The 17,811-nt window shown below is 39.4% G+C and overlaps 1 protein-coding gene across 3 annotated transcripts in view; it reads right to left on the reverse strand.

Moving 5' to 3' along the window:
• Positions 1-840: 840 nt before the first annotated feature.
• The window catches only part of tmem117 (transmembrane protein 117), a 434,750-nt gene continuing 417,779 nt past the window's right edge, over positions 841-17,811 (reverse strand). For all 3 annotated transcript variants that reach the window (XM_072551966.1, XM_072551967.1, XM_072551969.1), the window contains exons 7-8: positions 10,586-10,715; positions 841-7,156 (exon numbers count right to left, since the gene is read on the reverse strand). In XM_072551966.1, the coding sequence (XP_072408067.1) occupies positions 6,471-7,156; positions 10,586-10,715 (816 nt within the window). In that variant the 3' untranslated portion in view covers positions 841-6,470. The remainder of the gene's footprint in view (positions 7,157-10,585; positions 10,716-17,811) is intronic.

Raw genomic sequence — 17,811 nt, forward strand, 5'->3', positions numbered from 1 at the left:
CTTCAAATAATACTGCATTGGAAGACATTTAAATGCAGCAGTGGTGTCTCTTAGTGATGAGTAAGACTTTTAGCCTTTGTTTAATATTGTTTCACAACATTTTAATAGGAAAAATTCTCAAAGAAATATTACAATCTCATAGTTTTATTAATATAGAATTCTATTAGAGTCACTAATAGTTCAAGGTGCTTCGCATAGGACAATGTACTCTGAAGTGTAGTGATTATTGTAATGTGGAAGATAGAGCTTCATTTACTTTATCACATCTCTCAAATATTTCCATCATTTCATATATGGGAATTACTTTGAAGAAGCGATTATGATGTAGAAAATACGGCAGCCATTGATTACATCTCGCAGGAATCTTTCGAAATGCTTCAGCAAATGAAAATGTAGAACAGCAGCAATATTGTGTGCAAAGGGTGGGAGGGACAAAGCAATAGAACAGAAATAAGATATTAATCCTATCAGCTCTACAACCTCTATCATCTGAAAGGTTGAATGTATTTGATTTTGTATAAAAAGCTTTGGGAATAGAGTGAAAAGCTGGGTTTCCAACTCCTAAATTTAGAGCACACAACTTGCCCCATGCCATAAAATCTGGAATGTCACTTTCCCAACTCTCAAATCCTCCCAACACTCAGCTATAAATGTCATAGGGGTGCCTCCAATTTCCATATGTTTACCTACTTTCTTGTTCCAATTTGTTTCTTCAAACACTGGAGTGCATACAAATCAGTGCAATTCAGTTCTTCATTAAGACAGCACACTTCACAATTCCAGTAAGAGTACATGGTTTTTATTGAACTCATATTACATGATGTAATCTGAGTGCTCAGGTACACCTCATACCACACACCACAATCTGGTAAAAGTATTGTTACACCATACTCTACAGTCCAGCTAGTGTATAACAAACAGTAGTTCACTGACGACTTTTATGTTAATTCTACCTTTGAAATCTACATTCCATGCAGACTATCATTAAATCAAAATATCAATGATATATCAAGGTGACATCAAATTAGAGAGAGCAAATGTATGCAATTCTTCTCAATCACAATCATTGCATTACCATGATTATATGAGCCCCTTGAGCTTCAGTATTACATTGACCTCAAACACCCTTCAGAATAATTTTACAGCTGTAAGAACAAGTGACCAGATTAACTTTGTATGGACCATCAAGACACCAATGACTGAATTTCACATATTTCATCATCACCTTACTGTTGAGACGAAACCTTGTCTTAGTCCAGCACAATGAATCCTACACTGAGCTGAAAATCATTTTACTTCCTTGTTTGTTGATTGCAGAAGTAGCCCAAAACATTGAGATTCTTGGTTTATGTTCAGCTCCTGTTCCCATTCCATGCACTTAAAGTTTAGCTTGCACCCCTGTTGATTCTGATAAAACACGTTCTGAAAATTCATGTCAAATGACATAACACTTTCTTCTAACGCAGGATTTCAATAATATTAAATAGCCATAGCCTACATTTTGGAAAATAATGTTGACAGTGCCTAATCAGCTTAAAAGATTCCAACTCTAGAATAACTGCTTCCTGGATTAGGATGTTAATAACACTTACATCATTGACTTCCGATCACTGTCTTGTGGTTACATTAAATGATGTATCCCCTTATTTTCATCTATTTATAATACTTCCATCCCTAGTTGTACAATTCTAGAATGTACACAAAGTCAGTTTCCAGCAGAAAATAGTGGAAATAGTGGGGAAAAGGGAAAAGGCTCCTAAAGAACTTCCCAATCCACTCAGTTATAGTTCTCATGCAAGTCCAGCATATGTAAAGTGGTGATTCTAAACATGTATATTTATGGTGTACAGCTTGTATCAACAATCTTCTGTCTCAGAGGTAAAGAATTATATCAAAATGCTGATATGATTCAATAGACAGTATTTCAAGGTTGGTTATGAAATAAAAGTATTTATCAGCATTATTTTTGTCAGGCTGATAATTATAAAAGGTGTTTTAATAAGGTAAATATTATCTTATATTGATTTACATTGTAGTTAGATTCATTCTTATTATAAATAACACATCAGACTTGTAACCAGGTGGTGGCTTATACTTCTATTTAATCAAATAGTAAAATGACATTAATAGTAGTAACAAATGCAACTGTACAACAATCATTGAAAATTAATGACTTCCAACATAATGACTGCAGCCAACTACAAGAAAAATCAACAAAATGTTGAATATTTTTCAAAAGGTGGATATAATTACGAAACAGTGAAGCAGGAATACAGTTCACGGAGAGTGCGCTCCTGAGGAAATAGACTGTGCCTTTGAAAATTGACTCTTAAGTTAGACAGCATTTCAGTAGTTGCTAACAGTGAAATAAGAAAAGGTACTGATGTGATAAACCAGGTTAGATATCACCAGCCTAGTAAGGATTAAGCCTGTAGATTGCAGTTTGTCACAAGTCCTCTCACTTGTAAAATTGATAAAGATTGCTTGTGACATTGCTAACAGCAAAGCTCTCCAGTGAGATGCACGCATTGCTAACTGTGAGACTGATGACATTCCTTTCTCACTGTGCTGCTCAAAGCTGTGCACAAAAACTAGGTGCATTCAAATTAATTTGGGTGCTTTGCGAACCAAAGCAGCCTATGATTACCTAATTTTATGGGATTCGCTTTGAGCTTCTGTTTTGTGCAGCACCTTTAACCTTGTAAAAAAAGGAAGCAATCATTAATTTAGACTCAAAGTTACAAAACTATGGAAATAATAAACAGGTTAATTATGCCTGTGCATGTAATTAAAAGAACAAATAAACAATGGATCCACATTGCAATATTCAAGAGCTTCAGATTAAAAATAAGATAATTGCTTGCTGCAGCTACATTACACTGACTTTATCAACAGTTACAAGACCACATCAGACCTAAATTCACAGAAGATTGCATATCATTATTTTCCTTATAACAATTGAGCAAGGGAAATTACACTCAATATAATGCTCTTTTATTTAACTGGCTTTGTTTTAATGGGCCAAATGTTTTCCTTCTGTGCGGTAAAGTATAACAATTGAGGCTACCATGTATTTATCAGATAAGAAAATTTACTGGTAGTTATATTTGTTCAAATATCAATATTTATTTATACCCCTACCCTAAGTTGTTGCCAAACTGGATCTCTTTTTCACTACCATCGTCATTCAACTGAATTCTAAACCTATTTGTGAATAGCCAATGTTTTCAAAACTCAACGTTCGAGATCATTTTACATTTCTTTAAAGTTATCGAATTAAAGTCTAGGCTATTATACACTGGAGAGGCATGAAATTCCTTAATATTTCCAATGTGGCTTTGATGTGTTACATCACATGGCACTACAATACTAGACAGGCTTTTCACTTTTTTTCTCAACTTATAAATTGAGGTATGTCACTTTGGTTAAAGTTGTCAAACCAATTTCAATCGTAATTTTCTGCTCAGTAAAAATGCAGGCAAGGACTGGAAAATCTAAACCAGTAATCACAATTAGAGATTTGGATCAAATTAGAACATGGGCTAATGGAAGTGATTGACTCGTGGCAAATGAATTTTGAATTTTTTAAAACTCCAGAATTAAAAGTCTAATGATGACCATGAATTGTCAATTATTGTAAAACTTTATGTGATTCTGAAATTTTTTTTAGGAAAGGAAAACTGCTCTCTTTATCTTCAGCCAGTTCAATGCTCTCCCTGTAATATCAAGAAACAGCTGAAGGAATTGAATATTGCAAAGTCATAGCATCCCTATAGTGTGAAAACAGGCTCTTCGGCTCAACAAGTCCACACCGACCCTCTGAACAGTATCCTCTGCCCTATTACTCTACATTCACCCCCAACTAACACAGCCCTGAACATTACGGGCAATTTAGCATGGCTAAGTCACCTAACCTGCACATCTTTGGATTGTGGGAGGAAACCCACACAGACACGACGAGAATGTGCAAACTCCACACAGACAGTTGCCCCAGGCTGGCCTCGAACCTGGGTCCCTGGCATTGTGAGGCAGCAGTGCTAACCACTGAGCCATTGTGGTGCCCCAATGGGCCTTGACAACATTCAATAGTACTGGAGATGTGTGGTCCAGATTTTTCCATTCCCCTGCTTAAGCTATAACACTGGCATCTCCCTGACAATGTGAAAAATCACCCAAGTGCATCCTGTGCAGAAAGCAAAATAAATTTAACCTGATCAACTTCTGCCCCATTGACTTACTTTCAATATTCAGTAGAGTGATGGTAGCAGTGCTTCATCAATGACATTGCCATCATCATAAGGTTAGAGGTAGTAATGTTTGCTGATGATTGCAAACTGTTCGACTCAATTTGTGCTTCCTTGGATACCAAATCAGTCCATGTCCAAACGGAATAAGACTTGGATAACAGCCAGACTTGGGTTAACAAGTGACATGTTGGAATTGTGCTACACAACTGACCATCCCCAATGAGGGAATCAATTCATCACCCCTTGTCATTCAATATCAGTATCATTACCAAATCCCCAACTGTCAACATCCTGGGGGTTACCACTGACCAGAAACAGAACAAGAGTAGCCTTTTGAATACTGTGGTTCCAAAGCAGAGCAAGATAAGAGGCTAGAAATCCTTCCCAACTCTCCAAAAGCCACAATTCAGGAGTGCGATGGAATATTCCCCATTAGCTTTGATTGGTGCAGCTCCAAGAACACTCCAGAAGCTTGACACCATCCAAGTAAAAAGCAGCCGACTTTATTGGCACCACATTGTCAAGCATCCATGTCCTCCATCTCCAACACTCAGAAGCCGCAGTTTTGTAACCATTTGCAAGATATACTGCAGAAATCCTGAAAGTTCCTTAGAAACTACCTTCCAAACCAACAGTTACTACCATTTGGAAGAACAAAGGCAACAAATAGATGGAAATGTCATCACCTAAAAATTCCTCTCCAAACCACTCAACATCCTGACTTTGATAAAAAAACTCAGGATCACTTAGTCAACATCCTGAAACTCCCTCGCTTATTGGCATTATGGGTCCATCTACAGCAAGCAAATTGCAGCTCTTCAAGAAGGTAACTCACCACCACCTTCTCAAGGTAAACAAATAAATGCTGGCCCAGACAGAGACAATTACATTCCATGAATTGTAAAAAACGAAATAAAACATTGATCATAAAAGACTTGCAGCAGCAAATGTGCTGTTATATTACTGTTGGAGTTCCTCATAATCAGTCACTGAGTGGGAAAGATTTAATTAAATTCACTAAACTTTATATCCAGTAACATTCCTACTAGCCTACAATTCCATCTTTTAGACTAACTCATTCAAATCTGTCTGTAGCTAACCAGTTACGATATTTAAACAGATAGATCGGATTTGACTGATACACGATGAAGGGATTGCAAAATTGGTATCCTACCAAATAAAATCTCAGGTATCACTTCTTGCTTTTCTTTAAAACAAACTGATAATCTTTTTAGCTTTTTGGTTTACGATTGTCGAATTTGACAGAAATCACATGCAGAAGTTGGCAAGAATAGTACAGCTGGCACATTCATTTAAGCACACAGCTGTGCTTATTTTTAAAGGAAGTCATGTGTCAGAATAGTCGACAGTTTTAAATCATAATAAGGGCTTGCAAAGAACAATGAACATAAGTTTAAAGGGTTACACCATTTATTCGACATCTGTAGGTAGTTATTATTTTTACACACATAATTGGTCAGATGTTTGTGCTTTAGTACTCAGTATGCAATGCAATTTTGATTGTGAAATATATCCTCTTTGTACACAGTGATCCATATACAGCAGTACTGTCTCCTCTTTGTCACCTTCACCGCTTTCTTTGGCAGGCAGCCAATTCACCATAATTATAAAAAAAACACTGCTTCTCTAATGTGCTGTTCAGGTGTCGATATTATCTGCGCCATCACCAATTAAGCATTGGGATCACATATTCACAAGTGGAGCACTTGCAGTGGCAAAATCAATCTTAGAAGAACCCAGCATTACATGTAAAAGTCCAGCAGCCTTGCAAGTGGTCTCTTTAGAGCATTAAGAATTGCTAATATTTTATTTTGTGAAGTTGGAAATCAAACACCCTGTAAAAAATCCTTGAAACAACAGTACAAAATGAAACTTCTCAAGGCACAGCTAGTTCAGTATTTATCACTTTATCTGTGTGTTAGAGATGGATACTATATCACTGTACACGTTAATACAGCAGTGACATAAATTGCGTGCCATTGCAAAAGGCAAGACATAAAGGAATGTCTAGATGTAGGCACAATATTATGCATTCTTTAAAAATAAAAGCGATTGCTGCTTCACTGCAGAACCACCATCTTCATGTTAAATCTAGCTCTGTAATTTTGTAAGTCAAAATGACTGTATCACCACATATATAAAGATCTATAAACATGTAAAAATGCAAAGGTAAAATCCCATTTAAGGCCTGTGCTTGTAAATTTAAACATTAGTATATTTGTCAGGTAACTGTTTTGTCGATGGATCAGAAAGAATTGTGGACATGTGTTCTTCGTCTGGCTTTGTGTCATGCTTGATGTTACTTTGTGAACTCTCAAGGAAAGTATTCTGGCCTTCAGAAGAAGTAGAGGTAGTTGTGTGTATAGTAGCTGTTACCAATTCTGACCCTGTGGCCAATGATTCATCCTTTGTAGATCCAGATGTGTGTGTATGTTCTGCAGACTCATTTAAATCTTTGCTAAATTCAGATGGTGATTTCCTCTTGATCTTTACGTACAAATTATCTTGTTTGCTCCCAATTAATTCACTTTTTTGAAATCTTCCAAAAAACCAGATGAAGAACCCAAACAAGATAAATGCCAAGATGCTTGGAATAAAAGCAAGGCATTTAATCCCAAGTCTAGCACCTATATATCTACTGTGCAAAAGCAAGTCACTCTGGGCATAGGTTCTATTAGTGAGTGGATCAGTATTAGTTGATCGCCATTCCCAGTTTAGGGTTGTTTTGTTTAAATTTTTCAATGTGTCTGGATCACCCACCGTGTAGATTTTTTGTCCTGGTCCCACGTACTGACCATATTCAAAAGGCTGGTAAAATATTTGATTCTTCCACATGTTCAGGTCCAAAATCAACACAAGAAAGATGATGCCATAGTTAAACCATTTTCCTGTAAATATACACAATAAATATTGTAAGTATGAGATGGAAAACTATCTCAAACATAAATTGTTTCCAACATTCACAGACAATTCTTCTCGTTTTTTTATGACAAGGAGTTTGAGCAGCAAAACAATTCATTGAAGCAAAATATATCAAGCTAAAAATGGCTAAGCTCCATTTTTTAGCATAGATATGCAAGTCATGATCTTCTCCTATTGGTTCTGGGGAAGGAAGGTAACATGTAAACTCAGTGCTGCTCATTTCACTGGCAATTGCATTGGGCTGTTTGGCTAGCTACCTTAGCACTCAGTAGGGCGTAATACAGCACTGAGCTGATAACATAGCTCATTTTTAAAAAAAATTCATTTGTGGGATGTGGGCGTTGCTTGTTGGCCAGTATTAATGCCCATTCCTAGTGGTGGTCAACTGCCTTCTTGAACTACTGTAGTGAACCTGCTGCTCTTAAAGGAAGTCAGTTCCCCTTCATAGAAGCTGCAATAAATTGTGGAAATCTGCCATTGAATATCACTGTTATAAATCTCTATAGTGACATGAAGGAAATTGAAGAAGGAAAGGGGCTCCAGGATTACAGGTATGAATCTGGAGTCCTTGGTGGTGGTGGAGGAAAGGCAGTGGGCTCTGCAGAGGTCTGAGGGATTTCAAAGACAACACTCAGAGATTGGGAGAAGCTAATCGGGGTGGTCAATTCCTGATATCAGGACTTGGTAACTTTATACTGATAGTCAAGATCTGTGAATATATTTTCTCAAGGTATCTCCTATCCACTACGTACCAGTGTCTCATGCTCCTCGATGAGTCACACCTGCATCACTCAATAAGCACCAGCCTCTGGCTCTCAGATACTCCACCTCAACCTCATGCACCCACTAATGTTGCCAGCCTCAAATCCAACTCTTGCCATCTTCAAATGCCTCCAGCAAAAGCAGGCACATCACTTGATTGAAGAGCAACTTAATCATTAACATTTTTCCCTCTCCTTTGCAGGCGACAACAATTGAAAGAACAGAGCAAGGCAGGCAAGGATACCTGTATTGCCTGAGGCCTTCAGAGGACAAAGCTTGCTGAGAGTGCCATGGTGACCAATGTGGCTGGTCCTGCCTCACGTTTTTCCTCAACCCCGACTTCACCTTCATTCTGCTAACAGACATGATGAACAAGCTGCTATTGGTGTAATCATGGACCTCCAACTTCCCACAATGCCTCACTTCCCTCACCCTGCTTTCAAACATCCAGGACCTGCTGCCAGCCCAGGCACCACAACCCAATGAAAAGGACAGAAAGCATCAGCACCTTGTCAACCGACTGGGTCCTTGCAGTCATCAGTTTGGGATTGTGTTGGAATCAGCAGATGGTCAGTCATCAGGCACAAGTGCGCTGCTGGAGATCTGAGGAAAGGTAGGGTTTGAGTTCACTGATGAGTTCAGCCTTGGATGAGGATATCAGTGAAGTGGTATATAGGCAAACAGATGCATGGGTATGCACACAAAGATGCTGCGTACATTAGTAGATCTGCCAGACAAATTCCTGTCATTGTCAACAATCCAGCTCCAAGTCACCATTGGCATTGTACCTTCTACTCCATCAGCCTTTTGTGCTGCAAATCCAGAAGCACTGCAGCTCTGTTGCAGTCTTTCTGTGCACAAGTCACTGAGTACTTTCCTCTGCCTGCGAATATATAGCACACTCTGTGCCAAATCCAGTAACTCACCACAGTGCATTTAAAATATTCCAGAGTATGTTCAAACACCTAGCAATAGCAGAGGCTTTTCAAATTTACCAAACCTTCAAGTTGGATGCCTGGTACTTTTAAGTCATGCTTTGTGCTGTTCTCCTCTTTCAACTGAACATTTCATGTTAGTGAGTGCTGCAAAAATTTGTTGAATGAACTACACAGTCCAAAGTAGGATAAGAGACATCACATAAGTCAGTAGGCTGACCAACCTTAGATAATACCTGGTCAGGATACCCAAAAGAAGTTCCCTTCTCAAGAAGGTATATCAGGCTGGCCATTGCAGATGCAAATGGTTGTGCAGTGCACAACTCCAGGGAGGGATCAAAGGTGTTAATTTAAAACTGAAGAGTGTGGGCTTATGGGCTTTGCATAAAATATGTATGCGTATCAAAAATTGAAAAGAATACTGATGAAAGATCATCAACGTGAAAATTTTATTGTTTCTCTCAAAAGATGCTTCCAGATCTGATTATTTCCAGAAGTTTCTGCCTTTATTTCAGATGTGCAGAATACAGAGTTTTGCTTTTATTTATTAAAGCTTATGCAGATTTTAAACAAATTCATGTATGATTTTGCAAGCTCCCATTTACTTCGAAAATTATTGATCTTTGGAGAACTTTAAACATCAGGCAAATACTATTAGATATAAAAGATGGCAAACAGCAAGTAGAAATACTTTTAACATTTAATCTGTGATTTTCCAGTGGCTAGCATTGCTGCCTCACCACGCCAGGGACCTGGGCTCGATTCCACGCTTGGATGACTGTCTGTGTGGAGTTTGCACACATTCTCCTCATGTCTGTGTGGATTTCCCCCAGGTGCTCTGGTTTCCTCCCATAATCCAAAGATGTTAAGTCTGTAAATTAGCTCGCTGAGCTTGAAGGTTTGTTTTCAAATGTTTCGTCACCACGACAAGGTAACATCATCAGTGAGAGTCTCCGGTGAAGCACTGGTGGTATCTCCCGCCTCTTTATTTTTAAGGTGGGGGATGTTATTTCCTTTCTTTTTTCTAACCATTCCAACCAGAACTCCATCAATAAACACAACAACTTAGATCCTATCTACCTTCCATTGAAAAAAAAACGGAAATGACATCACCCACCTTAAGAAACCAAGACCGATAAAGAGAGAGTTGGGAAGTACCACTCGTGCTTTACCAGAGACTCTCACTGACTCTCATACTGTTACCTAGTATGGTGACAAAACATCTGAAAACAAACCTTCAAGCTCAGTGAGCTAACTTACAGACTTATCATCAACCTGAGCTACAAATCTTCTCAAAAATTGCTAATTCAAAGGTGAGCAGATTAGGTTAATTGGCAATGGTAAATTGCCCACAGTGTTCAGGGAAGTGTAGGATAGGTGCATTTGTCAGGGGTAAATGCAGAGTAATAGGTTGGGGGAATGGGTCTGGATGGGATGCTCTTTGGAGGGTTGGTGTGGACTTGTTGGGTCAAAGGGCCCATGTCCAAACTGTAGGGATTCTATTCTACAAGTACTCATCAACTCCCATGGTGTTACAAACAGTGAGAAATAAGTACAGTATTAGGTGAGATAAGGTTAGCAGGGTCAAGTCAATTTGGATCAAGGGGCACATTCTCCATTCTTCACTGTAAAGTTATGCATCTGCCCTTACTATAACTTGTCCATTAGAAACACTATGCCCATATTAAGCTTTCTTACCTGTTATACAAATGAGGTATTCCTCCTTGAATATCTTCTGGAAACGAGGCAGTCTTAGGTGAATATGAGATGTTGGAAGACCAGGTAGATTGATTTCCAAATTTTCCATAAATTGTGGAAACTCCCAATCCTAACAAAGAAACATAACACTTTCAGCAACGAGTTGCTGTACAATACTGTTCGGCAGTAAATAAGGAACTTACTGCCTGATGTCCTTTAATCATTGTGCCTTGGTATGCTCTTACTAGAACAAAGAACAAAGAAAGTTTACAGAGCAGGAACAGGCCCTTCGGCCCTTCAAGTCTGAGCCGATCCAAATGTACTGTCTAAACCTGTCAGTCAATTCCTAGGCATTTGTAACCCTCTGCTCCCCAACTACTCATGCAACTGTCCAAACACATCTTAAATGAATCTACCGTGCCTGCCTCTACCACCTCTGCTGGCAACACGTTCCAAATGCCCACCACCCTCTGTGTGAAGTACTTGCCATGTGTATCCCCCTTAAACGTTCCACCTCTCACCTTGAAAGCATGACCTCTGGTTAGTGAATCCTTCACCCTGGGAAAAAGCTTGTCTCTATCCACCCTGTCTATACCCTTCATGATTTTATAAGCCTCAATCAGATCCCCCCTCAATCTCCTTTTTTCTAATGAAAATAAACCTTACCTACTCAACCTCTCTTCATAGCAAGCATCTTCCATACCAGATTCTGGATTAGTGGTACTGGAAGAGCACAGCAGTTCAGGCAGCATCTAAGGAGTTTCGAAATCGATGTTTTGGGCAAAAGCCCTTCATCAGGAATAAAGGCAGTGAGCCTGAAGCGTGGAGAGATAAGCTAGAGGAGGATGGGTGTGGGGAGAAAGTAGCATAGAGTACAATGGGTGAGTGGGGGAGGGGATGAAGGTGATAGGTCAGGGAGGAGAGGGTGGAGTGGATAGGTGGAAAAGGAGATAGGCAGGTCGGACAAGTCCGGACAAGTCATGGGGACAGTGCTGAGCTGGAAGTTTAGAACTAGGGTGAGGTGGGGGAAGGGGAAATGAGGAAACTGTTGAAGTTCACATTGATGCCCTGGGGTTGAAGTGTTCCGAGGCGGAAGATGAGGCGTTCTTCCTCCGGGTGTCTGGTGGTGAGGGAGCGGCGGTGAAGGAGGCCCAGGACCTCCATGTCCTCAGCAGAGTGGGAGGGGGAGTTGAAATGTTGGGTCACGGGGCGGTGTTGTTGATTGGTGCGGGTGTCCCGGAGATGTTCCCTAAAGCGCTCTGCTAGGAGGCGCCCAGTTTCCCCAATGTAGAGGAGACTGCATCGGGAGCAACGGATACAATAAATGATATTGATGGATGTGGAAGGATCCTTTAGAGCCTTGGATAGAGGTGAGGGAGGAGGTGTGGGTGCAGGTTTTACAGTTCCTGCGGTGGCAGGGGAAAGTGCCAGGATGGGACGGTGGGTTATAAGGGGGGGGGGGGTTGGGGGGGGTGCGTGGACCTGACCAGGTAGTCATGGAGGGAACGGTCTTTGTGGAAGGCAGAAAGGGAAATATATCCCTGGTGGTGGGGTCTGTTTGGAGTTGGCGGAAATTACAGTGGATGATTTGGTTTATGCGAAGGTAGGCAACATCCTCATAAACTTTCTCTGCACCCTCTCCAAAGTGTCCACATCCTTTTGATAATGTGGTGACCAGAACTGTACACAGTATTCTAAATGCGGCCGAACCAATGTCTTGTACAATTTTAACATAACTTGCCAGCTCTTATACTCAACACCCTGTCCAGTGAAGGCAAGCATACCATATGGCTTCTTGACCACTCTATCCACCTGTACAGCAACCTTCAGGGTACAATGGACCTGCACTCCCAGATCTCTCTGCCCATCAACTTTTCCCAAGGCTCTTCCATTCATTGTATAATTCGCTCTTGAATTAGACTTGCCTAAATACACGTCCTTTTGTTGTTCGACCCACACTCTTTGTTATGCTCCCACTTATCCGTAAAACAGAATTTATTAGTACTTTAAAGCATGTTGGAAACAGAATATTTTGCTTTCAAGAATCACACCCTGTCATATATTATCACCAACCTATCGTACTGTTGGCTCATTAAATTTAATATTATCAGTTATAAGAGACCGATACAAGGATTTTTAACTCAAAGTGCCAATCAAATTTCTATTAATTTTATTTAAAACCACTATTTTTTTCTTTTTAGCATATTTGGATTTCAAATATTTAACACAAACCTACAATCTCACTGATTGCAATTTCATTTTCTTCATTTTTCTTCCCTCCTCATTATTCACTTCCAAACCAATAGATGACAATCTGATTAAGTTGCAATCTCACACGTATTACACATCTAATTGCAAGGCTACACACAAATTAGGAGGGTAAGTGCTCAGCACAGCATTCAGAATTCCTGCTACATTCTGTCCAACTCTTCTTTGTATCTGATGACACAACTCAATGCATAGCTCCTGCTAAAATATCCCGTCAGTCAGCAGCACTGTTAACACTGGTTGGATGCTGACATATCAAGATGAACAGGCAACACCAAGATGGCCTGCTGTCCATGTTGTATTTATCTTCATCAAGGTCTTCCCTCATTTCTGTCTGTTGCCTGTGCTCAGCTTGTCGCAGTGCACAGTCCCTTTAAAACTAAACCATATCTACTCATGGTGCGTAATAATGGGAATTTTGTTTGTGAATTGTATGTGTGTTGCCAACTTGGCATATTCCCAACTTAGTGCAGCTCAGATACCTGCACAGTTTAGAGGAAACATTTGTCATGATCCCTGTGCCCATTTATCTGGTTGGCATGGACAGGTTGGACTGAAGGGTCTGTTTCCATGCTGTACATCTCTGTGACTCCAAATTTAGCTTCCACTCCTCTTCAAATAACAGCTAGAGTATTTTTAACTGATTAACCAGCCTGATAAAGAAAATAAATAGCGAGAGAAAAATGAATACAATCTGAAACAGCACCAACTACATACACTGTCAAAGCTATTGAACATGACAATCTGACCTAAAGCAAATCCTGATGCAGCATCACTACCTCATGTTACAACATGGAACTAAATGAGAGACTAGGACAGTACAAAAGATGAACAAATCTGTGTCACTGTTCTCCCTCCATTATTGTAATAGAAGCATAAAGCAAAAGGATTAATAATGACAGTGACAATATAGAGACGCATTTGATATGGGCTCCTTCAGCATTGACAAAACGGAAAGGATGCAATCTTGTCAGCTGGGCTGAGAGAGAAAAACAATCAAGTTGAAAGATAAATCTCTGTGCTAGAGCTCAAAAGTATGATTCAGTACAAGTTAGTATCAGAAGATCCACAGTAGATACAACACAGTCTTTTTAACCCTTTTCATTTTTTTCTGATGGATGATCTGGGAACTCCTTACTGAATGTTTTCAATCCAGCAGGGATTCATACAGAGTCAGGTGAGCATTGCAGCACTTTAGGAAGCTCCTCTTTTTGTGTCCTGCAGCAACATTTGATTTTTTTAATCCCACTTCCACCTGTGATTACCATTGAACTTTATCACCAAAAACCTTATTTAATTGACTCGGCCGAGCACAGAAGAAAATTGTGTCAGGAGCTCCTGCACAGACATGAATTTTTCAAGATTTTTTATTCCCACATTTACATTTTAGAGTCTTTGCTGCTGGCCCCATAAATCACACGATTAATTTTCCACAAACCAGCATTGCAAGCGTGCATGGAAATATGATCACTGGCCTAAAGCAGGGACACAAAATAAATCTAACCAATATTTCGCAGAATGGCTACTAAGCTTGACAATTGTATTGTATAGATCATAAATAATGGAAATGGAAACAGTAAAACACATCCTTACTTTCAATCTTAATGGCAAAATCCCTTTCAGGTTTCAACATTCTGGCATTACTTTTGCATAAAACTATTATTTTGTATTTTCTATCACCATTAGCTATGGTTAATCATTCTCCGAAAAGCAAGCCCTTCAAGACCAATGTACATTGAATGAACAAGTTATCAAATATTTGAATGAATAATGAGAAGTCAGGATAAATAATTTGTCATCTAATCTATTGAAACAAATTATAACAAGTAATAAAATGCTGTTGCAGTTGGCAGGATTACATCAAACAAATGAGCAGACAACACTATCATGTGCTTTAGGAAAATGGCTCCAACATAATGAATCTAGAGAGAGTGCACGTTCATTAGTGCTTCAAATCAATTCAACAATTAAGGCTGGAGGGAAAATGTTGGCTCCCACACAAGGATAAGCATGGAAATAACTGGACACAACTTTGTCCAGCTGGCTGGCAAGCATACTTTCCAGCACCATCATATCCTCACAACGTTATCCTGCAGGAGGCATCCAGAACAGAAGGGCTATTGACTTGCAAGTGGCAGGTAGCCAGTTATAGTAGTTAAGTAGCTACTTAATGCAATTAACTATCTATTATAACTAAATGACAATTGAAAACAATTACAATTTACAGAAGGTGACTAAAATCTTCCAGTCAGCCTGTAGCCCCCTCCCCTTCCACAACAGCATTGGCAGCCAGCCTGTCCAGCCGCAGATGTAACCACGAGACACCCTGTCCAGGCCTTTTCCCTCCATGTTGGCCAGCTTCTGTGGCATGCTTTAAATGTTGTAAGGTGGAAGTACCACATCGCTATCATTAATGGAAGGCTGTAGCTCCTGCCAGGTGCAGCTCCTCCTATTGGCCCTCCAGTATAGAGGTCCCAGCCATCATCCTTGATTGATCAATGAACCCACCCTCTAGCCATTCTTTGTCCATTTGAGATAAAACTAGCGCTAGGTGACTGTGTTCCTCAAAGGACAATATTCTGACATAAGGGTCCGGAACCATATCTGGTCTGAATAACTTAGAGCACCTTGTTTCTAGGTGCCCTGTGATCATCTCCTATTTGATGGTGCCATTCAAATGTGTGTCACTGCCATTGTTGTCTCTATTCATGTAATAGCATAGATTCTCTGTTTGAGATAGGCTTGCCTGGAATGGGGACAGTGTCCAAAAATACCTGTCCAACTTGGAATATGATGATTATGAACATGGAAATATTTGAGAGACCAGCTATGTTACAATGTTGTGACTGAGCTTGGGGAATAGTTGTCAGTTCAACTTTAGTAGCTGGAAGATCCAGCATTGCTGTAAATGTGAAGGACTCCAGTAGCACTTTGGGACAGCTATGGTAATTTACTGATTAGCATGTCATCAAGCTAATTCTGAAAGAATGAACATCTGTACAAGGAGGGCAAAAAGACAGTCATCCCTTTCTTGGGTAGAATCATTGAAGGACCAAATATAAGAACGTGATTATAATACCACAGGAAGGGGGGGCCAAATGTTTGATAGAAGCTGGTAAACATCCTTCAGCCAACGGACCGAGAAGCAGATGCAGAAAAAAATTAATAATCTTACCAGGTCAGCAAAGACAGGTGATGCCATAATTACTTGCCATTATTGCAGGATACTAAGTATATCTGGCATTTAAAATTACCTTTCCCTCACAATTTCAACTCTTCTATCAATGTGCATTACACAAAGGTTCACTTTGTATTCTGAGTCTTCTTCTGGAAATGTACCTTCAGTTACAACCTGAAGTGCATTCATTACAAGTAAATCATTTCACTTGATGCAGCTGAATATTTTATATAACTGTCATCAAACTCATTAAGGGCTGCATCTTGGCACTTGCTTATTACTGCATAACAATTGAATGTACTTCTGGCTGTAAGAAAAATAAGATAGATGAGAAGGAAAATGCAAGTGGATAACCCTTCAACGGCCATCACCTAATCTCATCTGGAATCTGGATAGGACCTTAAAGCAGAGCCTTAAGCTGAGGAGTTAGTAATAATGAGTCAGTAATACTCAAAAGCTGGAATCAGAAATAATCTTTTTCCTTTCTACTTTGGCATCTGCATCAAATGTAAATTGGGGGTTGTTTATTTTTGGACGCAGACAGCATTACAGTGGCACACAACAACTGCAAACCAATAGTCTTTGAGTTTTGGGATCTAGATTAATGGGGTTTGAGTTTAAACTTCCAGGTAGTTCAGGATTGTAAAAAGAAAAGATTGCTACAGGGTGAAGGAAACAAAACCAATCAGAGCAGTACTTCAGATGTCACCGAATGCCCTCATCTTGCATGGTATATGTATTGAAGTGATATTCTCACACAACAGCATATCCCATTTTAAAACATGAAAGGAAAAAAGTCGCAAAAGCAATGATAGTCCAGTTAAATAGAAGATTCTTCAAATGAAACATGCCAAGTTGGAAGGAATATGACAATTCTTGTTAAAGTAACACCAATATACATTGCACAAAGAAATGTGCCAGCAAGTCATAAAGGAGATCGACACCTTTACCGCACTAATTATTGGATTTTTAAAAATTGATCCAAGGAAATGAACTAACCTAATAATAGCAATAATCTCCAGAGAAGAGATAGGAATAAATTCTGGGGCAGCCAGTAAAACCCTCATTCACTGAATTAAATTTTAAAAAATATATTAAACCCAAAATGATTCTGAAACTCAGCATATTACTGTGACCACAAATATCCAATGCATAATTCATATCTTTGGTGCTGATGAATATAATCTGGCAAGAACACTTGCAAATGATGAGAGATAGATTGCTACAGTAAGTATAATTCAGCACTCCTCACTCTCCTGGATCAGTGTAACTACAAGAAGATGGGAAAGACAGTTCTGAAAACTATGTTCAGATATTTGACAGTTCTTCACACAGTTTATAAAGTGCTCTTCTACAGCCAGCAGTATTGAAATTAACATTTTAATTTTATACATTTTATCCTGTAGCTTAATTTTTTCTTTGCCTGACAGCCCCAGCTAACCACTGAACTTTTGGAATAGCTGTTGAGCAGATAACTGCAATTTTTTAAACATCAGCCTAGTCATGTATTGATACTTCAAAGCAATGGGATGGATGGTCAGTTTCTTTGACCAGGTGAAAGTGAGGACTGCAAATGCTGGAGATTAAAGTCAAGAGTGTGGTTCTGGAAAAGCACAGCAGGTCAGGCAGCATCCGAGGAGCAAGAGAATTGACGTTTTGGGCAAAAGCCCTTCATCAGTTTCTTTGACCAGCCCAGCTTATCATTTAGCCTTTGACTGAGCGCAACAGAAATCTTCCACTACTTCAAAGGTTTCAATGTATTCAGTTCTGATGGCTTTGT

The sequence above is a fragment of the Chiloscyllium punctatum genome, chromosome 32, assembly GCF_047496795.1.
Source record: "Chiloscyllium punctatum isolate Juve2018m chromosome 32, sChiPun1.3, whole genome shotgun sequence".
Lineage (NCBI taxonomy): Eukaryota > Metazoa > Chordata > Chondrichthyes > Orectolobiformes > Hemiscylliidae > Chiloscyllium > Chiloscyllium punctatum.